Here is a 23,701-nt window from a genome sequence, read left to right as displayed (position 1 = left end):
GCCTAGGCATGTGGTCCAGTGACCCACACCTCTGCCAGGGATCACATGGAGATCCTCAGGGAAGATACAGATAAAGAGACACCACCCTGTCTTCCCTAGGCCAAAAAGAGGTGTAAGGGGATGTGTCTGTGAAGGCCCTTTAACGCCCCTGCTTCTTTGGGAGTACACAGCTCAAAGACTGGAGGTGGGACTGGGGACCCATCCACTCCCAATTCAAAGTGAGAGGAAAATCCAGTTATAGACTGGGGAGACACCTGGTGGACAAATAAGAAAAAGCACAGAAACAAAGGCAATGGAAAAAGATTTTTTTGTAAAACTGGAAAAGTCTTTACAAAAAGTCATGACTTCATTTACTCTAGTGGTCTGAGGCAGCATACCATGGAATCAGTGTCCAGGTGGCAGGCACTCTGGGCTCAAAGCTTCCTTCCATGGCTCTCCCACCTTTGGGGCCCAAATATTACAGGGCCGAGCACCTAGAATCCAATGGTAGTGAGTACCACCTCATGGCAGGCCCCAAAGTGGGGAGCAGAGGAGCTTGGTACCCACCCTGTCACCCTTTGGCTCTGCAAGTCTAGGCTGGAGTTTTGGCAAGAAGTCTCCTATTCCCCTCCAGGTCCAGGGGGCCTGACCCCACTGCTTTGAACTCAACATGTTCATTCCCACCTCAGGGCTTCTGTATTTACTTTACCCTCTGCCTGGATCCCTCTTTCTCTAGATGTTCACATGGCTCAATCCTCGTTCTTTAGGCCCCCGCTCAATGTCCTCTGCTCAGAGACACCTTTTCAGACCTTAATCTAAACTAGCTCTGTAAGCACTATCACATTACTATTTTATTTTCTTTATAGCATTTTCACTATCTAAAATTATGTTGTGTGTCTTTGTTCACTGCTTGTCCCCCACCAGACTGCAGGTTCCGTGGAAGCAGGGACCTTACTCTCGTCAGTGCTGTACTCCCAGGACCTAGAACAAAACCTGGGACACAGTAGGTTCTCAAATATCTGCTAAATTGAATTCTCTCCCTATGAAACCCTGCCCTAGGCTAGGCCCCTCAGACTAAGAAGGGCCCTAGCTCAGGACCACAGGACAGAGGCAGCCCAAGCAGAGGGCCAAGAGTTTAGGCCCTAGCCTATCCTGTCAGGCTCATGTCAGTGTCCAGCTCTGCACTGCCTTCACCTTGAAGGCTTGGAGGGGTCTGATTGGGAGGGGATGGGGGCCCGGCCAGTCTCAGAGCTCTGGGGCACAGTCCCCTTTTTGCCAGAAGAGGGCTTTTTGGCCCCCAGCTCATTGTCGTCCTTGATCTTCTTGAGCCGGGCCTTGCTCTTTGGTGGCATGGAGAAGGTGAGAGAGCTCTTGTTGAATTCAAGGGGGAAGACACCTATGTCGCCATCAAAGCGGTTCTTGGACACTTGCAGATACCGTTTCCCTGGCCCGGTTACCAGCTTCCTGTCCTGCAGAATCAGAACATTGTCTGCTTCCTGGCTTGCCTGAGGACAGGGGGAAGAGGAGGAAGGAGCAGTGAGAAGACGCAAGAGAGAAGCAAAACGGAAGGCTGAGGGTGCAGGGAAGAGCAGCACGAATGGGGGAAGGGAGAAATATGCCCCCTCCCCCATCACCAACGCTCTTTGAATACTGACCACAACGCAGGGCCCACCTGAGTCTTTCAGTTCCTTGACCACCTTGCTGCTGTCCCAGATTTTGTGTACACGCTGTTCTCTCTACTTGTAACACTTCTCCTCCACAGCTTGCCACCCCACTCAAACCCAGCTTCTTATCATTCAGGTCTCAGTCTAAATGTCACACTTCATCAGAGAGACCATTCTTGAAAGAAGGCACCACCATCTTTCCCTTTCTGTGTTATTCTCTTCCCCAGCTCCATGTTTGTTTCATTGTGGGACATAGTTTGTATATAGTTTGTGGCTAGCCCAGGCCTGGCATGTAATAGGCACTCAGTGTACCACTGGAAGCTCCAGGATCAGGCTGGTCCTGCTATCCAGAAGGTCCTCCCATTTATTTGGTTAACACCTACTATCTGCCAAAACTCAACCCAACCTTTGTTAACACCTCCTCTAGGAAGTCCCCTGGATGTCCCAGGCTGACTCAGATATCTTTTCTCTTTGCTCCCCAAATACCTGTGATGCCTGTCATAGCTCTTATAATACTGAGTTGTAATTACTGTCTCATTGTTTCCCCACTAGAGGATGTGAGCTCCTAGGAGGCAAGGAGGGCAAAGGACCAACTATTATCAGCCTTTGTATTCCTAGCCCTTGTATTCCTCATGTCATGGCCCCAGAGGCAGCTGCCTCCTGCTTCTTCCAGAAGGAGAGTCAGAATGATTTAAGGCTGAATGAGGGCTGTCCCCACTCACACTTGCCCCTTCTAGTCTCCAAAGCTTGGGCTCCTCTAAAGGCCACTTACTTTGGCTGAGCCAAAAATGGATGCTGTCTGCAGTTCCTTATCGTCATCCTCCTTCCGGGGATGAATGACTAGTGTCACATGGCAGCTATTGTCTGTTGCAAACTTCCGAAAGGCCCCAACGATGTAGTCTTGAGCTGCAATCCTGTCCCCACCCCAACAGAGCAAAGAGGTTACTGGACACACACAGAAAGACAAGAACATACACATACTCTTGATTCATTCAAATCTCCCCACAAACCACCACAACCCACTCTACTTCCCTCTACCCAAGGACTCACTCTTAGATCCTTGTCCATACCTCCCGCCGCCACACCCCACACCTCTATAAAGACAAAAATACACATGGGGTGGTATGTGCTTGCAAACACATCAGAAAATAAGAGAGTACAGCGTGTGTGCCTAGAGGCCAGCTGCCTGAGAAGACATGTGTGTTCGAGTGGGTTCCAGCTAGACAAGAGGAGGATGTCACCTGTCTGTGGACAACTGCTCGTGACCCATCATGAACTGCAGATTGTCGATGACCACGTGACAAATGTCATAGACGTAAACTGCATGTTGCATTGTGTCTATTACGGTCCTAGGAAGAGGAAGAGGCAATGAATTCAACAGTCAGCTACAAGTAGTCTCCAGACCACCCCCAGGCAGAAAAACCCGCATCCTGAAAACTCTGCTGGAGGTCTGTTCTCCTGCCCTCCCATTCTTTGAAAACCCCAGGCCTGGGAATCTCACCTGATGCTCTGTTGCCCATGGAAAGTCATGAAATAGAGGGGCAGGTCCTCAAAGCGGTCGGCCCACTCATCGTATTTGTCCAGTTGCTCTTCTAGCCGCACCACAGCAAACTGTGTCAGCATGACCCGGGCTAGTCTCACGTTGCTGATCTCAAAACTACCCCACAGCGTGTTCACCCCCTGGGTACACAAATCCAGGGCATACTCACTGATGAATGTCGTCTTTCCGCTGCCTGTCGGCCCTGCAGGGAGGGTTGAACACAGACCTGGGTGAGGGAGGAAAGTCCTACCCCTGAAACCAAGATACAGAGCAGGCCTTCAAAGTTGGGAAGGGAAGCCTCCACTTCAACAATTACCGTGGCCCAAACCCACATGCGTTTGTCAGCTGATCCTCTGCCCCCTAACCCAAGCAGTGATCTCCCAAAAGGTCACCTGTGAAGACCGTCAGCTCGCCCTTCCGATGTCCCTTTAAGAGACGATTGAGGTCTGGAAAGCGGCTCCAGCGGATGCCAGCTGCCTGCTCCACATTTGACAGTTCTCCTAGCACCTCCTCCCGGAGCTGCCGGAAAGACACGATAGACTTGTGCCAGGCGGGCAGGGCAGTACGCAGAATACGAGAAAGATTTAAGCTTCGGTTCAGAGCCTCCAGGGGACGGGGCTGCTGGTCTCCAGGTCGCACCAAGGAGCATCGCTTCGGGTTCAGTTTACGGGCAAACAACTTGGCAGCTTCCCAAGCCCGAAGGTCATCCCCCAGCCAGAGCACAATACGACGGAACTGTTCAAGGTAGGGGAGCAAGGCAGGGGGTAAGCAGGCTGTTCCTCGGGGTAGGGCAAGGGTGGGCAGCCCAGTGGATTGGTTCAAGGCCAGGCTGTCTATCTCACGACTTGTGAGTACCACCTCAACATCTCGACGACTGATCAGTGGTAATCCAAACAGATTGTGGTAGGCACCAGGCCGGGGAATAGTGGTCTCCACGTAGCGTACTCCATCCCCCTGGCTTTCAGCCCCTAGTAGCTTCAGGCCTCGTAATCCCAATCTTCCAGGGGAGAACCAAGGGAAGACAAGGCTGCGAGCAGGCCGCAGATACCGCACACTAAAACGCCTGAGTGTGTCATCTGTCACTTTGGTGAGGCCAAACATCACACGAGCCAGTTGGGCCTCCTCCGGCTCAGGCAGCTCCCAGAGAGGTATCGCTCGGTCCCAGATCCTCCGGACCTCCTCACTGTCCTCAGCTTCTGGGGCCTCACTAAGCAGGACCCCCTCTCTGGCCCCATCCCCTCGCCCCTCCACGCTGGCCTGGAAGTCTTCCCAGCTCCCCTCTGCTAGGCTGGTCATGCAGAGAAAGCGGCCTGTGGTCTTGTCAATGAAGAGGTTGAAGGAAGTGGTAGCACTAGTCTGGTCCTTGAGCTGTGAGGCCCCCACAAAGGGGCTTGGTGCCCGCAGGCAGCTGTGGCCATCTTGGAAGGGGATCCCATGCCCCCGCAAATATTGGCGGATTTCAGTTGCAGTTACAGGCAACACTGGTACATCCAAGGCTGGGAGAGCCTCCTTCCTGTACCGTCTGCGAGGAGGGCCTGGGACCAAGCTTCGGGGCAGGCCCCTCCGACCCATCCACTCCCCACGTAGGGGAAGCAGAATACGGAGGGGGTACCCACCTCGGAAGAGGACCCACATTCCTAATCAAATGGAGGAAGTCACTATTTGAAATGCGTTAGGTGCGCAGTTCAGGTGCCTTTACTAGGGATCCTAGGCATCAGACCCTAGGGATCCTCCACACCGCACTCTACCGAGCCCACTCTAGGTGGCTTCTTTCTCTCTTCATCAAACTTCTTCCTCATAAACATCTCTCTGAATCCTCTTCAATCCCTCTTCATTGCTATTTCACATCTATGCCCGTCTACACGACCCTTTCCCATCTATGTCCCTGTATCTGGCTCCGTACCTCTACGGTCCTTTACAGCTTCTCCCCACCACCGCCTCACCTCTACGACCCTCTCCACTGCCCCTCACCGATATGGTTTCTCTAGATCATCTCTCCACCACTACTGTCCCTCCACGGGACCTCCTCGTCGGCCTCATCTCTGCAGCCGTCCGCGTCCTTTCTGGAGCCCCTCTGCTCTAAGCCCCCGACTAGACGCCCTCTTCGCCGCTCCTTCCCTCAAAAGGGACTGAGCACGACTAGAGCGCCAGTAAGTGGCTCCCGCCAATTTCCGGGCCCAAAGGGACGCCCAGCTCTCACCCGCACCATCTCCCCCTCCGCTCTCCTACTAGGAGCTCCGCTGCTCCCGACCCTGGCTCCGAGTCACCACTCTCTCGTCTCAGCTCTTTCGCCGGCAACGTGGGTCACACACACGCACCTTTCGCCATGACCTCGGAAGCAAAACGCCACCTGGCGCGAGTGTCCCCGGATCCGGAAGCCTCGGGGTTAGTCCCGCCCCCCTTCTCGAGGCAGGCGGGCGCTGTAGCCATGACGGCGCGCGGGACCCCGAGCCGCTTCCTGACCAGTGTCCTGCACAACGGGCTGGGTCGCTACGTGCAGCAGCTGCAGCGTCTCAGCTTCAGCCTCAGCCGCGACGGGCCCTCGTCCCGCGGCGCCAGGTGAGCCGGGCGAAGTGCGCGGGGGTGCGACTCCGGGCGGAGGTCGTCCCGGGTCAGGGGTCACCGTACTCAGGCTCCTTGGGTCCCTCAGGGAGTTCGTGGAACGGGAGGTAACCGACTTCGCCCGACGAAACCCAGGGGTCGTAATATACGTGAACTCGCGGCCGTGCTGTGTGCCCAGAGTAGTGGCCGAATACCGTAAGTGGGGCCGGGCGGGGGCTGGAGGGCGGCGTCGGGGGGCTCGGCGCGCTCGCCTTCCTCCTTCACACCTGACTCGCCTGCTCCCTCTGACCCCCGCCTCCCTTCGGCCAGTTAACGGGGCGGTGCGCGAGGAGAGCATCCACTGCAAATCGGTCGAGGAGATCGCGACGCTGGTGCAGAAGCTGGCTGACCAGTCGGGCCTGGACGTGATCCGCATTCGCAAGCCCTTCCACACAGACAGCCCTAGTATCCAGGGTCAGTGGCACCCCTTCACCAACAAAGCGACAACATTGGGCGGGCTGCGCCCCCGAGAGGTCCAGGATCCTGCTCCAGCCCAGGTGCAAGCGCAGTGAAGACCTGCCCCACCAACTCCAATCCCAGGCTTTGGGCTCTTAGCCTAGTGGAGGTGGTTCCTCCTCTTTTGGTTCAGGGGATTCCAAGCCCAGCAGACAGATGGAGCCTACCAAAGGGGAAGTTGACACCAAAGCTTTTGCTTGAGATGAAGAAGAGCTTGCCTGTTTCTTTCCGCTGCCTACTGCAAAAGGCAGTGATTTTGTATCTCCTAATTCTTACCCAGTTGACATCCCTGAAACCTGAGAGTCTTCAAAGATTTTACAGGGTCCTCATTTCTGAAATCCAAATTGATAATAGTGATCTCAAATCACAGGGAGGGGTTTCAAGGATGGCTTGTGAAGAATCTGTTGATATACTATTTTTGCAACCACTGAGCTAGAGAGCTAGCACTTCATAGGCTGCTGTGAGCCTGGCATTGGGTTAGGCGCTTTGTGTGAATGTTTCTGTACTGATTGGAAAACTGAGGTTAATAAACTTGCCCAAGGTCACACTTGAGGTCTTATTTCAAAGTGTCTGCATATTTTAAATATAATCCTCTTTTTCATTATCCTAAAACCAGAAGCAGAAAAATAATCCTGCAGGATGCTTAGTATCAAGGCCATGTGATTAATCTAGGCCTGACCCATGGAGAGAGTGATTCTCAGGCCAGGCCCCTGGTAACAAGCTTGCCCTGGTCCCAACTGCTCCCCTGAGACAGGCTCCTCTGTGCAGAAATGAAGTCATGTTGTCCCTTGTAGGGGGAGGGGAAGTACTGAAAAGCTTTTTGGGGAAGAGCAAGAGGGCTGATAAACAGGGAGCATTTTCTAGGCTTAGCTAAAAACATAAGGGATGGTGAGGAAAAGAATCCGGAGTTTCTAGAATCTAGAAACCTTTGTGTGAGTTCTTGAACTGTTGTCGTTTTGTTTGTCGTGCCCTTATCATCACTATGAGTGACTAGTGAGAGCCTTAATAAAGCCCGGTGTCCCTGCCCGGGGCAGCCAGGATGGAAGCTGAGGATCACTATTTCCTCTGCAAATGGTTTCATGGGGAGCAGAGCCAACCCTGCAGCACCTTTTCCATTGGCTCAGAAGCCTGTCCCCTGGTGTTCAGGGGAAGGCCAGTCTAGACCAAGCAGACCACTCATAGCTGTGGGGAAAGACGGTATTTATTAACCAACAGAGCGGGGAGGAGCTGAGCCCAGGCTCCCCACTCTATCCCATGCCCATTCTGCCCACCTGAGTGGTGTGTGAGGGCATTCCTAAAGACGAGTAGCCGTTCTCACAATAAATACATTCATTGTAGGGTGGAGGTGGGAGAGATTGGGTGAAGGGCAGTAAAAACCCGTGGCATTCCACGTTCTCAGCTACAAAAATAACAGTCATCCTCACCCAAAGGGAATGGGGGAGCTCAGTCAGGATTTGATTGTCCCGTATGGGCCTGGAGACTTCAAAGGCCCCTGGACCCTGAAAGTGCCCCGGTGAGGTAGGACAGGGGTGGGAGCCAAGCATCCAAACTCCCAGCCTCTGCCCTTTGCATAGTTCCAAGAACGGGCTTCATGTGCCAGGTGAGACATTGGATGTCTCCTCCCCCTGCTCTGGTCTAGGGGTAGCAAATGTTTGGTCTCTAAAAGGGAGGCTGGCTCATTGAGTGCAGTGTTGGTCACCCGTCCTAGGGAAGTGTCTGCAAGGACAGTTGAATTGGAGAGGGCTCTCCCTCTGAAATGTCCTTGGACCAAACCCAACAGACACAGGTCTGGGGCAGCAAGGGGAGGCTCAGAAGGTGCATGTGACTGGAAATGTAAAGTACATGTGCACGAGGAAGGGACATGCCTAGAGTTCTGTCTCGGTCACTCTTGAGAGTGGCCAAGGGGGTGGGGAGGCCGACTCATAAGGGCTGCGCATTAAGGGAGGAGAAGAGACGAATGATGCAGTCTTACCTCCCCAGGCTGGCCTGTTTCCAAGCTCTTGCCAAAGAGGTCACCACATGGGGCTGGGACTAGGGGAGAGGACTAGATAGGATGAGATGTGGCAATTGGGAGGGCATCCAAAGTCCAGAAGAAGGGATGAAAAACAAGAATGCACCAGGAGGTGGGGATGGGGGCCCTGCAGCCCAGCTGATAGACATTCTTCCATGTGCGCATGTGAATGTACGCAAGGCTTGGGTGGCTCTGGTGGCTGGCAGAGGTCTTGTCTGGTTTCTGGACCATCCAGCACATAGGGCCATGCAGAGGATGGTGACATTGAGGCCATCTGGACCTGCAGAGCCCTGCCTGGGAGAAAGAGGAAGGCTTTGAGCAGAAGAATGGGGCAGGAGGATGGCATCCTCTCCTCTTAAGTGCTTAGGTTAAGGGAATAGGAACTGGGGCTGGGTCTGCAGAGCCTGAGGGAGCACCTACCTTGAGGAGTACCGGTTGGCCTGGGCTGCTCACAGTGCGTCTGTGGAGACTGAAGAGGGGGCTTTGGCTGGGCCTGACTCTGGCCAGCCCTACAGGGACATGAAAAAGTTGGGAGAAGGGCCTGGAGTTGAGGGAGTGAAGGTAGGGTGGTTGTGTTGGGGAGGCAGCGGCCCAGCCTGGGGCAGATAGGCTGGCTTGGAAGAGCATTTGTCCTGCGAGGCTGGGCTCAGACAGAGCTCTCATCCAGGTGCTCGACGAGCTGTGTGTGCTTCCTCTTCTCCAGGATGCGGCTAAGCTCCTCAGCGAAGGAGCAGGGCCCTGTGGGCACTCCATTGTTGCTCTGCCTCAGGAGCACATAGCTGCTGCCATTCATCCTGCGCAGGCGGCTGGGCAGTGCCACCAACCCATTGGTCAGCTCAGCCGGTGGTGGTGGGGGTGGTGGAGGTGGTGGTGCTGGGGCCCCCTCCCCAGGGATGATCTGGAGGCAGCCACCCTCCAGGCCTCCAGCCCCCTCCCCATCGTCACCCTCATCTTCCTCTCCAGGACACTGGCCTGAGATTGTCTGCAGCTGCACAGCAGAGCCCCCTGCCCGGCTGGCCCGACCCAATGAGTATTTCCGTCGGCGCCCTCGTCCACCTCCCCGAAGACAGGCCACATAGAGAAGGGAGGAAGCCAGGATGAGGCAGAGGCCACCAAGTGCAGCAATGGCTAGCACATAGAACAGTCTCACATCAGGTGCCAGTTGTACCCCAGGCAGGGCAGGGGCTTGTGGAGCCGGGGCAGGAGTGGCTGGCCGGACCTTGAGGCTGTAGGAGGCCAGCAGGGTGCGGAGGCCATTCTCCTCAGCATAGCAGCCATAGTTGCCACTGTGCTCAGGCTGTGTGTCTGTTACCAGCAGCCCATCCACGCCCACGCGGTAGCCATCCTGCCCATCGCTCAAGCCCATGCTCCCATTGAGCAGCCACAAGGCCCGGGCCAGGTTGGATGGCTGATCACAGGGCAGGAGGACATCATCACCCCGGAGCACAGAGCGGGTCTTCAGTGGTGGTGGTGGCCCTGAAGGGAGCAGGGGGACAGGAGGAGCAGTCAATGCCTGCCTATCACAGGGAGGGCATCGGAGGTGGCAAACCAGATGGTCACTGTTATGTCCCCAGCACCAAGCACAGAATCTGGAATCACAGTGACAACTGACCAAGCTCTCTGCACTCATGTTCCCACAAAAGGTTCACGTTGGCCCTTCCCAGTGGTTTTAATTTCTGCCATATGCTAATGATTCCCAATCTCTACCTCCAGCACAGAGTTCTCTCCTGAGCATCAGACTTGAATATCTTCTACATGCTGGACATCTCCATGTGAGGTCTCTTGGGCATGTCACAGGAACTAAGGCCAAAGCCTCCCTCCCAAACTACACCAGGTCTGTTTCTTGAATTGTCATCACTGTGAATGGCACCATCAGCTACTCAGTTGCCTAAGACAGAAACCTGGGAGTCTCCCTTGCCTCTCTCTCCCCCTCACCTTTGTATCTAACCCTCACCAAGATTCTGCTTCTAGAATCTGTCTCAGACCTGTTCACTTCTGTCCTCCAACTGCTGGCCCACTCTGGCCCCCATCTAATTCATTCTCCATGCAGCAGTGGGGTGATCTTTTAAAAACACTAAGCTAATCGTGCCCCTCCCCCACCTCCACATGGTCCCTGCCCACCTCTCCAGCCTCTTCTCTTGTTGCTCAAACACACCAAGCTCGCTCTGCCTGCTCTTCCCTCTGCTTGGGTGCCATCTCCCTCTCCATGCCCTCCACTTGCCTGGTTAACTTTGGGGATTGAGCATAGCAATGATCAAAAGAAGAAACTCCAGTCAGACTGCTTGGAGTCAGGTTCAAATTCTGACTCTGCTGCTTAATAGCTGATTAACTTTGGGCAGTTTACTTATTCTCCCTGTGCCCCAGAGAGGTTGCCCCTCATGGGGATGATACTAATGGCACCTCTCTCATAAGAATGCTGTGAGAATCCGTGCACTCGTGCATGGAATGGTTTGGTCAGCGCCTGCACATAGTATGTACTTGGTACATGTTAGCTCTGATTATTCTCTTTTGCTCCTCCTTCAGATATCAGCTCAGTCATCTCATCTTCCTTGGGCAAGTGCCCATTACCCTTCAAACCCTTGTCATAGTTGTAATTGTTCCTTTTGTAACAAAAACCAATGAAAATAATTATAATTATTTGTGTGATCATTCGATTGCCTGCCCTTGCCCGCCCCCCACACACATACACACTTGGCTATAAGCTCTAGAAGTGACAAGAAACTTTACATGTTGAGCCTGTCTCCTCATTTATAATTCTTTTGGGCAACAAATGTTTGTTGAGCACTTCCTCTGTGCCAGACTCTGTGCTGGGTCATCCTCGCCCAGTGCACACAGACACAGCCCTTCAGCTACATACTTGCACAGACAAATGACAGTAAATGGTAAAGAGGACAGGCTACACAGCCAGACCCACACACTTCCTTGAATGTCACTTACCTGTGTTCCTGTTGCCTTCACAACCTCGGTTTCCTCTCTCTATGTCCTGTATCAGTGCTGTCCTGGAGACAGAAGATCAGGACTCATTAACAAGGGGAACTGGGCTTTGGTTTCCCCAGTGGAAGGGTCAATAGACCTGTTACCAACAACTGTTCCCCACTCCCCCTACAGCTGGCAGGCCTTCCTCCTTCCCTCAGGCCCTGATCCCCTGGGCACAGGGGACCCTCACATCCCCCACCACCCCCCACCTGCTACCCTGGGACCTGTTGGCTACGGTGGTGGCTGCCATGCAGGCATGGGTGCTAGTGTCCCAGCCGCAGTAGGGGTCTCGGGACAGGATGCAGTCATAGCAGGAGCAGTAGCGGGAGCAGCTGGACAGTGGTAGCTGGATGACTCCACCAGGGGCCCCCACGTAGAGGCTGTGCTGGGACCCAGAGAGGACAGCTGGTCAGCAACACCCTTAGTCCCACGTACAGACACACACACAACCACTGCCCAGCCTCCCCACTCCCTCCCCCCTATTCTGGCAAGGCTATATTGAGGGTCACAAGTGAGGGGCTACCTGCATTGGAGAGATGACCAGACTCTCCACAGACTGGGGCTCTTTGAATACTTGTGTCTCTTCGATAATGTGCATCCCAGAGCCCAGGACCACGGCCTTGTGGATCCAGCCATCAGCTGATATGGAAAGGGCAGAGGGTCAGACCCCAATGATGGAATCTGCTCTCGGTCTCCTGCAATAGCCTAATGGGAGCAGCTTGCTAGTCGTGAGGTCAGGGACAAGGATTCAACCAGTAGCAGTTCCCTCAAGACATTGGGAACTCCAGGCTAGTCATGGCAGGAATTATTGGGTTTGGAAGCATTAGCAATCAGGGTCAGATGTCATTGTTGGTGACGGGAATCAGCAGTCACCAAGAGCCAGTGTCACCGGGGGCCAGTAGTGAATGTTCACTGAAGAAATGGTCACCAGGGTTTTGTGATCAAGGGTCATCCATGAGGCTAGAGATCAACAGGGATCAAGGACTCAGGTCAGCAGTCACCATAGGGCTCAGGCAAGGGGTCAGAAGCACCTGTGCCCAGAAAGAGCAAGTCATAGGTGGGTCCAGCAGGCGTGGCGACAGGTGTCCCTGTGAGGTGTGTGTAGCGCACACTGCGCTTGAGCAGCAAGGGCCGTCCGCGTGTTGGTACCACGGGCCGAGCCATCAGTGGGTGCAACTTCACAAAGTCCAGGACCAAGGATGGCAAGTCCTGGGATGAGTTGTAGCCTCGGCTGCGCAACGAATCTGTGATGCACTGGGGTGGGGGGATGGGCGGTGAACGTCAGGACTCCACCACCTGCCCATCCTCCCCACAAGGCTAGACTCTCCTGCCCCTCCAGGGGTTCTGTCTACTCAGCACTGACCCCAGGCCTGGGCACTCACCGAGCCAGGCCGGGGCTCTGGCACCTCGCCCTCGTAGCGGCCCCAGCGCCGGGCACCATCCTGGTATTCCATGTAGGGGCCTGCAAAGACACCCTGTACCTCAGCCAGGTCGTAGCGGCAGATGGCCGAGGCTTCCAGGGTCTTCCTAGGGATGAGACATAGGGGAGGAAGCTGAGTCACACTGAGCGGATTGTTACCACCCTGCCGGGAGCTCACTGTTATCCTGGCCAACCCCAGCTCCAGGCACACGGGGCCTCTCCTGAGGGTCAGCAGACCACTGTGGCCTCTGGCCCCAGGCTAGCTGGACATGCCTGAAATTCTCTCTCTGCAGCCAGCCCTCCCCACAATGGATCCTATCTCATCCTCATTGACCTCTGCTCCAGCCCCTATGCTGTCCCCAGTTCCTTGCCCCACCCCCCACCCCCCCACTGTCCCTGCACTGACCACTGAGTGGTCAGCGTGAAGGCCGCATAGAAGTGTGTGCGGGATGAGGTGTCAGCATCCAGGCTGCAGACACCACGTAGTGTCTCATACTGTGGAATGTGGCAGATAAGACGCGCCTTTAAGAAGGAGGTCCACTTCTTCTGCAAGATCTTCTTCCCTCCCAGGTCTCCCTGGGGAGGTAGGGGCATGGGGTCAGGGACCAGGGTCAGAGGTTGTCTCTACACCCTTACCCCGACCTCAGTCCTCCTCACCTTGCACACACGGGCCACACGGGCCACACGGTGGCTGCTGCGGCTCTGAGCAAAGCTGCTGGAGCCCTCCTCAGCAGCGCGCTCCGTGAAGAAGTAGTAAACCTTGTCATCGTCACCCACTGCACTAGCCTTGCTTTCCCGCACCAGGACGGAGAACACAAACTCAGCATCTGTGGGTCAGGCAGTTCAGATGGCTTCTGAGATGGGCTGGGATCTCGCCCCCCAACTCAATAACACACACCTGGGGTTTTGGGGATGGGATGGTCAACTGCCTAGGGGAGTAAAGATGAAGAAATAGTCCCCTGCCCCCCATCATCCTGTGCCTCATCCTCCTAACCATTCAGCCAGTGCATCGGTGCCTCCTCCGTCCTCAGGGATTGCGGGTGGCGGCTCCGGCGGATGTCAGGAATGCTCCGGAATTCATACCGTGTGGCTGTGTAGAGGCCTCCATCTGGGGCAGGGACACACCAGGCATGAGAGACATGTCACATACAACAAGGCACATAACACACATGGGTAGCAAGTCCTGCCGATGAGATCCATGTCTCACAAGCAGCATGCGTGTGGATGAGGGGCCAGGGTGGGGAGGAGGGCACGCTCACCAATGATAAGGCCTGTGAAGCCACGGGCTGGGTCGTAAGGACACTTCTCTTTCCCCTCCTCGAAGCTGGTTGGCAAGGTGAAGGCCTCAGCGTCCTAGGGAATGAGGGGCCAGAAGTCAGTGGTCCTGAGGTCAGGCAGGGGTTGTGGCCCAAGATCAGACCAGTCTGGGGTCAGGGACTAGCGATCAGGGCTGGGGCAGGCATACTCACAATGGCTGCACAGAGGGGCTGGAAGGCGTGAGTCCCGCATGCGTAGAGGTGGGTGGCATTGAGCCGCTGTAGGAATCGCACGTGGTTGAAGCACTCGGTCTGTGGGATAGGTGGGAGAGGGCTGTAAGCCCTGGGCCACCTTAGAGGCCTCTTCCATGAGTCCAGCTCTGTAGTCTGGCTTTTACCCCCACCCACAGGACAATAGTTATTTCCAAGATCCTGGTAGGCCTTCTCACTGCCCAGGACACAGAATATTCCCTGGAGTCACCGTCCTTTGGCCTCCCGGTGGTACGACCCCTCTTCTCTCCTCTATCTTTTGGATTACCAGCTTCTCCTGCATTTTCTACAGGCCCCTGCACTCCCAGTTCAGGGGATTCTAGGGCTCTCACCACCCTAAGATGCTTCTCTCACATCTCCTTCTCAGCCATGTCCCCCAATCCTGCAGTTTCCATACCTCCTTAGGGGTGACACTACCAAATCCATCCCCAGGCTCCAGCCCTCTCTCCACCTGATATCCCACAAACAAATCAAATTCACCTTTTCAGAAACCAAGCTCATCCCCTCTTCCCTAACCTGCATCTACCCCCCTAAACCTGTTCATCTAGTCTTTCCCACCTCACTTCATCCGTCCATCCTATTACTCAGTCCAGAAACCAGGAGTCATCCTTGCAGCTTCCCACTCCCTCACCCCCACATTCAGTCTCTCTCCATGATGAAGTCTTTGTCCTAAATGTCTCTTGACTTGGTCCACTTCCCCTCCACTACCATCACCCTTGGTCCAAATTACTACCATCACCTCTTCCCTGGACAATTGCAGCGACCACCTGACTGCTCTCCTAACCCTTTGCCACTCTTTACAGAAACTACTTATTTATTCAATGAATGAGGAACACACGCACACAGTGTAAAATTCAATAGGTACAAAGGGATATGTTGTAAAAATTACAACAATTTGTAATGTAAAAATTAAAGGGAGAGTCTCCCTTTAGTTCCTGTAGCCTTCAAAGGGGACTACTGTTACCATTGTCTGGAGTTTCCTTCCAGAGATATTCTACCAGTCAGCACACTCTTGCAACCCACTTCCAAGGCATATTTTACAAACGTAAGCCAGATCATGTCACTGCTGTATTTAAAAACCCTTCAGTGGCTCACCAGAGTCCTGAGCACAGGGTCCCATATGCTCCCAGCCTGCGTGATAGGGCCCTGCCCTTCCTCTGGTGTCACTCACCCCACTTCAGCCACACTGGTCTTCTCTGCCCATCAAAAGCCTTAAGCTGCCGCCCTCTTGAATTCTTTGCCTTGTTGATGATTCCTGCCTATTACCCAGGGTTTGAATCCACGCAGGCCTCTTTCTTGTCCTACTCCCTCCCAGGCGCAGTACTTTGGCATCCATCCCTCCTCTCCACCAGCCTGTTCAGGCCTCCCTCCTCTGACCCACATGATGCCCCCAACCCCCCACTGCCTCTCCTGCCTCTAGACTCACTCTATTTTAATCCATCTAGTGCCTGTGGCCAGATAAATGTTCCTATAGTAGTGTTTCCCCCAGATGTTTACATTAAAAAAGTTGGGGAGGGAGGAATTCTGTGGTCAAATAAATTGGAAACCACAGGTAAACCTACCTTTATTGCAGGCTTCTCAGAGCCTTAAGGGTGTTACTGTGCATTGTGGGATTCAGCTTGCAGCATTTCTCAAACTCATCTGACCATTAAACCCCTCTTTTGAAAATTAATGCTCCTCAGAACATGCTTTGGGAAATGTGCTCCTAAAGCCTTGCTAACCAAAGTGTGGTCTGGGGACCAGCAGTGTCAGCTTCACCCGGGAACTTGTTAGAATGGCAGAATTTCAGGCCCTTTCCCAGACCTACTGAGTTACATCTGCATGTATAATATGCCCAGGTGATTCATGTGCACATGAAAGTTTGCTCAAGTATCAAAAGATGAGGGTGTCCATTGTCATAGAATAAAATCCAACCCCCGCCCCCCGCCCCGCCCAGCAGCTGGGTATTCACAGCCCTCCATGACCTGGGCTCCACCTGCTTCACCAGCCCCATTTTCTACCCATGCTGCACCAAAAGGCAGCCTTGGACGGAATCTCCTGGAGATACCTCTTTTTTTTTTTTTTTTTTTTTTTTTTAAAGATTTTATTTATTTATTTTTTCCCCCCAAAGCCCCAGTAGATAGTTGTGTGTCATAGCTGCACATCCTTCTAGTTGCTGTATGTGGGACGCGGCCTCAGCATGGCCAGAGAAGCAGCGCGTCGGTGCGAGCCCGGGATCCGAACCCGGGTCGCCAGCAGTGGAGCACGCTCACTTAACCACCAAGCCACGGGGCCGGCCCTGGAGATACCTCTTTAAATGCAGCTGCCCCAGCACCATCCCAGACCCACTGAATCTGAATCCCTGGGCTGGTGGACCTTGAGCATGTGTATTTTTAAAAAGCTCTCTAGATGGATCTGTTTTATAGCTAGACATGGGAGCCCTGCAGACACCCTGTTCTTAGCCAGGAAGGGCTGACACTTCACTAATACCCCTCCATGGAATACTGGGTACTTGAGCTATTCCTTGACCAAAGCCTCATTTTTCTCATCTGTAAAATGGAGGATAATATTTCATAGGGTTATTTTAGAATTAGGTGATATAATAGCTAAGTCAGCACTTAGTAGAGATTACTTATTGTGTTATCACGATTATTATTTGGGAGCCCAGAGGAGATTAAGATGCTATCACAGATGAAACTAATAGGTAACCAGATGTTTGGATTGGAAGTGCTGTGCCCAGGGCCTGCCACTCTGGCAGCACTTACAAAGTTTACTATGGTTGCTACAACTGATTGGCTGATATGTACCTCTCCATCTGTGTCCCCACCAACCCTGACATCCCCAATTGAGGAGGAGGAGGAAAGGAGCTAGGGACAGGGCAGACCACAAACATACCTGGTTGTTTTTCCCTTTTTGATGACATTTGCTTTGCATCTCTGGGGAGGCCTCCCAGCGGATCTGGAGGAAGAAAGGGAATGGGCTGATGCGTCGACCCCAATACCCTTGCCCTTCCCCGTTACCTGTGGGACCAGGTGATAGGATCCCAGGGAAATGGGGAAAAATTGGGGTGGGGTAAGTTTCAGCAGGAGTACTGGATGTAAGGGAGACTGGGGCTGGGAAGGGCAGCGCTGTCTGACCAGGGGGCTACGGAAGGCTGGCACGGTTTCCAGGAAGTTGAGGTCCTGGGGAGCTGGATGAAGCTGGAGACCCTCTGGGTGCTCCAGGTTCCAGGGGCTGACCTCTTTGTGAGCCCCATCTCCTATGTTGTGGGCACTGAGAGAAAACAGGGCGCCTCGGGCTCCCACCAGCAGCCTCGCCGAGGCCTCCTCCAGCAGCAGCGTTGAGTAGTTCTGGGCTTGGCCCTTGAAGTGCCGGGTCCCAGAGAGCTCTGGGGAGAGTGGGAGTTGTGAGCCCCGCTCTGGGGCTGCCTCTCCACCCCAGCCCTGGCTCCTGCTGCCTTTTGAGGTCGGGCGGGTGTCTAACCTTCATAGGGGATGGTCATCCGCGGGGTGGCATCTAGTTCTCTGGATGGTCTCCGAAGCGAGAGTCCAGGGAATGCAGTTGCTGTAAGGAAGCTCAGGAGAGGCCAGAGCCTCCCCCACATCTTCCTAGGGAGGCCCAGACCAAAAAGACCCCCAAGGGGAGCCAGGGCCAGAGTCAAGGGGATGATGGGAAGAACAGTCACAGAGGTCAAGGTCCAGGGAGGTCACTTGGAAGGTCAGGGGTCATGGGGCCAGGGAGGGTCCTGGAATTGGGGAGACATGGAATCACAGGGTTGTGTGGCCATGGAATCCCAGGTAAGAGGTCAGAGGGAGGGATGGATCACACACTGCCTATCTGCATCAAATACAAACTCCATAGTAAGAGGGAGTTGCGGGGTCATAGAGAGGTTATAGGTCACTGATATGGTCACCCTGCCCTGACAGCAGGGCTACTCCTGGTTCTCTGAGGTCCGTTTTCTGAAAAAAAAAAAGGAAAAAAGCCCTTTGATCTGTGTGTAGGTAGAAGGTAGATGGCATTACCCCCAGACTTCAGGGAGTACTTAAGGGAGAAGGCCCAGCATCTACAAAACTCCCACATCAGGATCGACTCACAGTCATTCTGTCCATCTCTCTGCTCTGATGCAGAAAGTCGGAGGGAACTTGCCCTCCTTCCAAGACCCTAGACTCCTCAACCCAAACCCAAGGTAATAGCCCTCCTCTGACAGAATCAGAAGCTTAGCTAGGCTTCCATCTCAGTGGAGCTCGGGTTCTCAGAGAGAACGCCTTCTCCTCCCAACAATGAGACCCAACTCGGGCAGCAGCTGCCCCTGCTGCCTGCGGGGGTGCCTTATGCAGGAAGGCCTGGGCAGAGACATTTAATAGGCCTTTGTTTATTTTGTCCTGTTTTCCCTTTGTTTTTTCTTTTCCCTGGCCTGAGCTCTCTCTGGAATTTCTATTTAATTAGACACTTCTTCTCCTCAGCATTCCTCTCCTAGGGGGTGCACATCTCTGCCCTGCCCATGCGAGTCTGTACTGCACCCTCTGGCTAGGCATCCACACGTGTCCCTACCTGCAAACAGGCACTCATAGGCATTGGCGGAGTGGGTATCTGGACCCTCCTGGCTGCACCAGTGTAATGTCTATGCAGGAGGCTGTAGTGTACAAGCCCAGTTAATTGAGACATGAGCAACATGGAAAAGATGAACGATGGGATTCCTGAGCTCTTGGCCACCTCCCCTGGCACATCTTGGAGACTGTTCCCACACCTGAACCCTCCCTCAAGCCAATCAGTTGAGGATGGGGTCGGGGTAGGTGGCAGGGCTCCTCTGACCCCTGTATAACAGGCCTGATTTCTGAGGTGGCTCCTGAAGACTTCCTGGGCTGGGCTAGGTGTGGAGCCAGCCTGATCCACCCAATCTCATTAGACACCCACAGACAGGGCCAGGGGCCATTGGCCTCTCCCCTCTCTTCCAGGTCAAATATTAACTATGTGGCCTTGAAGAGAGGGGAGGGACCAGGAGCTGGCCAGAGGGAGAATAGGAATTTGGAGCATTTATTCAAGAGGTAAAGGTCATCACTGCAGTGGGAAGAGCCCTGAGGGGGAGAAGGGAGTATGAGTAGAGAGAAGAGGGTCCCTGGACCACAGAAAGGGCATCAGCTCCTGGTTTGGGGGCTGGGGCAGCAGGAGGCCCCAGGCAAACTGCCCATGCCCCACCCCTCACTGTGGAGGCACACCTGTTTACCTTTGGGGCCTCCTATTTGCTTAGAGCAGTAATGGGGGGAGCCCTATGGCTAGGAGGGATCAGTCCCTAGGGTTGGGCTGGAGGAACACACGCCAGGTCAGAGGAACCACTCAGAGTGTGGTGCCTGGCACAGTTATACTGGTTTACACAAGAGTCACATGTGTCCAGAGGAGGGTGATGTGCATGCACACGATATGCACACACACATATTCACAGGTGGGCTGTGAACACATGAAATCACAGGAGAGACATGCACATGCACATTCACAGGGAGTTTTGTGCACACATACGTACACATAAAGGGCCTGCCACATATGTTTATACATATTCACATGTAAGGTTGTATTCTCATGCCCATTTATTCAGCAGGTCACAGCCTCAGAGGTTGACAAGGAGGTTTATACACCCACACATGTGCATATGAAGGATTGTACACCTAATCACAGGAGGGTCCTATACATAGACACGTATGTGTAGGGGACATACATACAAACCCACTGATAGAGTGGGTCAGTCACCGTCATGTTCACATAAGGGTCAAGTACACGTGTGTTCACACAGTCCTCAAACACACAATTACATCTATGCAGAGACAAGCATATGTCCATACGGGGGTCCAGTTCTCACTGCAGGATTGGAGGCTGCCAGTGTCCACTGGGGGTGAGATGCAGAACAGAAACCCGCCTCCCTTCCTGAAAGTCCCAATTCTAAGGCCAGATTCCAAGTGTGTGTGTAGTGATGGGGGGAGGCTTCTGACCTCGATGCTCAAATGGGATGGGTACATGCCCACTCTGCAAGAGAGAGAGGGGTACCTAAACCAGAAAGAAGGAGGCTCCTAGTTTTCGCAAAAGGATGGAATGGAACGCATAGTTTAGCACTCCTGTACTCCAACGTATACTGCAGTTCTAGATAGGGGAGTTGGGCCGGAGCTCTCCGCCCTCATTGACCTGTTGGAGGGAGGGCGGGGCTCAATAGGGGGGGCGGAGATGCCACCCCCCTCCCCCAATGCCGACGAGGCTTCAAGGTCTCCAGTCCACACCCCACACTCCACCCCCAGTTCCATAGTCTGGGTTCCTCCCCGGGACCAGCCCCCTGAACTCTGATCCCCTTCCTACTATTGGAGCCTAGGGTGGAGGGAACTGAGGAGGGGAGACTCCCTCCCCCACCCCCCAAAACAGGATCAATGTAGGATCAGCAGGCTCTCGACCTTCATCCCAGATGTCCACCTGCTTAGTGTAGGTGGTATCTCCCTCTGCCCAGTAGGATGGCTGGCTCTCCTGGCCTGAGAGCCCCTCCCCCGCTACTCCCTCCCTCCACCATCCTGTACAGTCCGCGGTTCTTTCCTCTCCTCAGGTCTAACCTCACTCTCTACTGCTGCAGCTCGAGGACAAGCTCTCCTTCGATCTCGCCGGACGCCGGGAGATGTGACCCAGATCCCGGGGAACACTGCTCGCTACGCGGGGCCCGCCCCGCGCCGGCCCGCGACTCCAAGGTGGCGGGTCTGCGCCCAGCGCGGCCGGAGGCCTGGCCCGCGACCCTCTAGAGCCTTTATGCGGGACGAGGGGACTTGGCGGTGAGAAAGGCCTGGCCCAGCTTGAAGGGTGGAATGGACGTGCGGAAGGCTTGGCCTGACCTCCGCCCCCTGGCCCAGGCCCCGCCGCCACCCCGCGCTCCCTGCCTCTCACCTTCGCGCTCCGATCCCGGGCCATAGACACGGCGACGCGCTGCTCCGCGGTCCCACAGCACCAGCTGCGGGAGGAAGGGGCCGCGGCGGGAGGCGGGGCGGGGTGGAGGCGGAGCCGGGGGTGGGGCGGGGGCCTGGAAGGCGGGATCAGGGAGGCGGGGCCGACAGGGTGGGGTGTGGGGGAGGGCGCCGCTCTCTTCCTTCCAGGCCCCCACCCCCCGCCGCACACACAATAGAGACCGTTTGAGGCTAGGGCTCAAACGGAGCACCTCGGGCATCTGTCGTACCCCGCCCCCAAGGGCCACGGCCCTGGTATCGCCCCCTGGTGGTAACCTCACCACCCTGCGCCCCCTCGACGGGCTAAGTCCACCTTCCCTCCCCTATAGCCCTAGGACCCCTCGGACTTGCCTACTGCTGGGGACGTGCAAAACTGCCCTCTGGGGGCTTAACTCGCCGAGGGACCTCTGGCTTGTCCTCTAACCTGGACCTCACTTCTTGCGCTCCTGCCACCCCCTTCTGCTCTCTGCCTAGGGTGTGGGGCCACGGTAGGTGGAGACCAAGCGTTGGGGCAGCTCTGAACACAGAACAGGGTCTTGATTCCCAACTCAAGGGCTTCCAGCTCCCTGGTCCTTCAGCTTGAGGTCTGAGTGAGTGAAGGGGGTCAGGCCTGGAGGAGTGAAGTAACAGCTTGACTTGAAGTGCACACAGAAAATGCTGTATTTCTGGATAAATAAGCCACAACCATTTGCACCTGTTCTACTCCACCAACTCTTAGACGTATAAGGGTTCATCTCCTCAGGGACTGGGTCCCTCAGACACCTGCCTTCTCTTCCAGCTCATCTTGAACATCATTCTTACTCCAGATCTTCCAGTGAACTCCTCCCAGGCAATCAAACATCCTGTCCTTCCTAAGTTCAATCACCTTACCCAGCAGCAGTCTAGGAAGCCCCCTCACAACCAACTCCCCAACTTCTTTAACTCAGCTAGGACGGTCCTCCCATGCAATCTTTGGCCTTGCAGTTTCCCCTCAACTCAGGCCATGCCTCCTTCCCAATGCCTATTCAAGATCCCTCTAGGCTTTGAATCAAACCCGAGCTCTAGCCATGACCTGACCTTGATCCTCCCTCCCTCATCCATGACAGTATTGATAGGAGTCCAAGATCAAGACCAAAATGAGGAGGCCATGGGGACGAAGGAAACCGACTCTTGCATGTTGCCGAGGAGTCTGAGCTCTCGGTGGGGCAGGGGGTGAGAAAACAGGTGGATGACCACTGGCCTGAGAGAAGGTGAACGAGATTCAAGTGGCTCTGTCATTATTTAACTGAAGGGACTCGGGGAAAGACACATCATCCCTCTTTTCTGAATTCCCCAAAGCTCAGTTGGGCACATCATCATATACAGTCTCGTAGTTTGGGCTGCTCTGTGTGACTGCAGACTACTACAACAGCAGGGCCCACGTCACACTTCCACCTCCCCTAGCACCCTGTAAATAGGATGTGTGTATGTGGAGGGGGAGGTAGCTGGGGAGAAATGCTTACGTTAAGTGTACACATGCTTTTACAAAGAGTGTCCAGCTTCGTGTTTTTATTGTAACCTCATTCCATCCTGACGGATTAATAGCTCCATTTTATAGATGGGGATACAGGCTCTAATAGGTTAAGTTACTTGCCTTGAAAGTCATTCTCATGTTTAGAGAGGACAATCAGGACTGGAAAAGCCTGAGAATAGGGAAGCAGGGTAAGCCTGAAGGGGATTATCAGAGCAAAAGCAGAAACGTGCAGGTTTATGCACAGACGTGTTGGGGGAGTAGGCAGAAGGGAAGGGACATGAAAGAGGAAAGTGAGTTTGATTTGATGAGACGGGAGGGTTCCTAGTGGGAAATAGAAAGGAAAAGTCAGCAAGTAGTTTGGAAAAAAACAGAAGAAAATCCTGAAAGAGCTGATAGATTGAGTAAGGAAGACCAAGCTGGGAAGACCAGGAAAGACGTGGCTAAAAAAACAAATCTGCAGTCCTTGTGGGAAAGTGGGGTGGAGGTGACAGTGAAGGGAAGGCAGGAAGACTGCTGGCTGCCCCCAGTACCAGACAGGAGAGAAATTAAACTGCAGGGGACCAGTGGGCTAAGGGACACAGCTCTTGTTCTCACAGAACTCACAGTGCTGACTTCAGATACCTCAGGAGGTGGCAAGTACGCCAAAAAGATGTGGTGGTAGGTTCAACATCCCACTCATCTACACCCTATGAGGCAAGCTTTCTCCTCTAAGGTGCCTGATGGTAGACTCAGAACCTCACATATTTTCCAATGAACAAAATGTGTGAATCACACTCTTTCAGCATGGCACCTGCTAACCTGTAGTCGGGCAGTTACTTCAGTACCTCTGATAATATAGATTCAGACCACAATCCATCTCTCTGCCGTCCTCCCACTTCAATCTCGGGACCTAATGAAACGATCAGATGTGATGGCCACCTAACACCAGCGTTTGGCTCTAGGCTTTGTGTAGAGCAGTTACTCACTGTAGCAGGGATCCTAGGTGAAGGGGGTAGGTATGAACTCCTGAAACTGGAGCAGAGGTGCCCTGAGGCAAGAGAACTCTGGCCTAGTCAAGTTGTCCTGCTTCCTGTTCACTGTGGGAGCATTTCT

General features: G+C 54.2%; 3 protein-coding genes across 8 annotated transcripts; 1 reads left to right on the top strand and 2 right to left on the bottom strand.

The window, feature by feature from the left end:
- Positions 1-288: 288 nt before the first annotated feature.
- TWNK (twinkle mtDNA helicase) lies at positions 289-5,514 on the bottom strand. 2 transcript variants are annotated; one of them, XM_004427964.3, is made up of 5 exons: positions 3,576-5,514; positions 3,145-3,385; positions 2,885-2,992; positions 2,416-2,557; positions 289-1,484 (listed from the first exon to the last, which is right to left on the bottom strand). In XM_004427964.3, the coding sequence occupies exons 1-5, from the start codon at positions 4,816-4,818 to the stop codon at positions 1,170-1,172; spliced, it is 2,049 nt and encodes a 682-aa protein (XP_004428021.1). In that variant the 5' UTR covers positions 4,819-5,514; the 3' UTR covers positions 289-1,169. The 2 variants fall into 2 exon arrangements, with proteins under 2 accessions (XP_004428021.1, XP_087288595.1); XM_087432469.1 differs by having other exon boundaries at positions 3,145-3,435; positions 3,576-3,983.
- Positions 5,515-5,573: 59 nt separating this feature from the next.
- Positions 5,574-6,785, top strand: MRPL43 (mitochondrial ribosomal protein L43). Of its 2 annotated transcripts, none has more exons than XM_087432474.1 (3): positions 5,574-5,742; positions 5,816-5,940; positions 6,055-6,785. In XM_087432474.1, the coding sequence occupies exons 1-3, from the start codon at positions 5,612-5,614 to the stop codon at positions 6,294-6,296; spliced, it is 498 nt and encodes a 165-aa protein (XP_087288600.1). In that variant the 5' UTR covers positions 5,574-5,611; the 3' UTR covers positions 6,297-6,785. The 2 variants fall into 2 exon arrangements, with proteins under 2 accessions (XP_087288600.1, XP_004428020.1); XM_004427963.3 differs by having other exon boundaries at positions 5,575-5,742; positions 5,834-5,940.
- Positions 6,786-7,423: 638 nt separating this feature from the next.
- Positions 7,424-21,148, bottom strand: SEMA4G (semaphorin 4G). 4 transcript variants are annotated; one of them, XM_087432466.1, is made up of 17 exons: positions 21,062-21,090; positions 18,704-18,785; positions 17,636-18,111; positions 17,392-17,540; positions 17,048-17,110; positions 14,117-14,215; positions 13,907-14,000; positions 13,642-13,755; positions 13,305-13,474; positions 13,054-13,223; positions 12,610-12,754; positions 12,259-12,481; positions 11,751-11,866; positions 11,452-11,612; positions 11,189-11,250; positions 8,672-9,727; positions 7,424-8,545 (listed from the first exon to the last, which is right to left on the bottom strand). In XM_087432466.1, the coding sequence occupies exons 3-16, from the start codon at positions 17,754-17,756 to the stop codon at positions 8,898-8,900; spliced, it is 2,517 nt and encodes an 838-aa protein (XP_087288592.1). In that variant the 5' UTR covers positions 17,757-18,111; positions 18,704-18,785; positions 21,062-21,090; the 3' UTR covers positions 7,424-8,545; positions 8,672-8,897. The 4 variants fall into 4 exon arrangements, with proteins under 4 accessions (XP_087288592.1, XP_014641139.1, XP_087288593.1 ...); XM_014785653.2 differs by lacking the exon at positions 18,704-18,785 and having other exon boundaries at positions 21,062-21,148; XM_087432467.1 differs by lacking the exon at positions 21,062-21,090 and having other exon boundaries at positions 13,054-13,142; positions 18,704-20,371.
- Between the last annotated feature and the right edge of the window lie 2,553 nt (positions 21,149-23,701).

Source organism: Ceratotherium simum, chromosome 6 (genome assembly GCF_057802395.1).
Source record: "Ceratotherium simum simum isolate JZ-2026a chromosome 6, ASM5780239v1, whole genome shotgun sequence".
Classification (NCBI taxonomy): domain Eukaryota; kingdom Metazoa; phylum Chordata; class Mammalia; order Perissodactyla; family Rhinocerotidae; genus Ceratotherium; species Ceratotherium simum.
The sequence above is the reverse complement of the archived record's forward strand: the minus strand, read 5'-3'. Positions and strand labels throughout refer to the sequence as shown.

Excerpts from the sequence above, each read along its gene's own strand:
- TWNK (XM_004427964.3), bottom strand. The coding sequence starts at position 4,818 with ATGTGGGTCCTCTTCCGAGGTGGGTACCCCCTCCGTATTCTGCTTCCC. Across the intron at positions 3,386-3,575 it reads CGAGCTGACGGTCTTCACAG|GGCCGACAGGCAGCGGAAAG; the intron begins GTGACCTTTTGG and ends CCCTCCCTGCAG. Across the intron at positions 2,558-2,884 it reads GAGCAGTTGTCCACAGACAG|GATTGCAGCTCAAGACTACA; the intron begins GTGACATCCTCC and ends GGGTGGGGACAG.
- MRPL43 (XM_087432474.1), top strand. The coding sequence starts at position 5,612 with ATGACGGCGCGCGGGACCCCGAGCCGCTTCCTGACCAGTGTCCTGCAC. Across the intron at positions 5,743-5,815 it reads CCCTCGTCCCGCGGCGCCAG|GCTCCTTGGGTCCCTCAGGG; the intron begins GTGAGCCGGGCG and ends CACCGTACTCAG. Across the intron at positions 5,941-6,054 it reads CAGAGTAGTGGCCGAATACC|TTAACGGGGCGGTGCGCGAG; the intron begins GTAAGTGGGGCC and ends CCCTTCGGCCAG.
- SEMA4G (XM_014785653.2), bottom strand. The coding sequence starts at position 17,756 with ATGTGGGGGAGGCTCTGGCCTCTCCTGAGCTTCCTTACAGCAACTGCA. Across the intron at positions 14,216-17,047 it reads AAAAAGGGAAAAACAACCAG|ACCGAGTGCTTCAACCACGT; the intron begins GTATGTTTGTGG and ends CCTATCCCACAG. Across the intron at positions 12,482-12,609 it reads CAGAGCCCCGGCCTGGCTCG|TGCATCACAGATTCGTTGCG; the intron begins GTGAGTGCCCAG and ends CCCCCACCCCAG.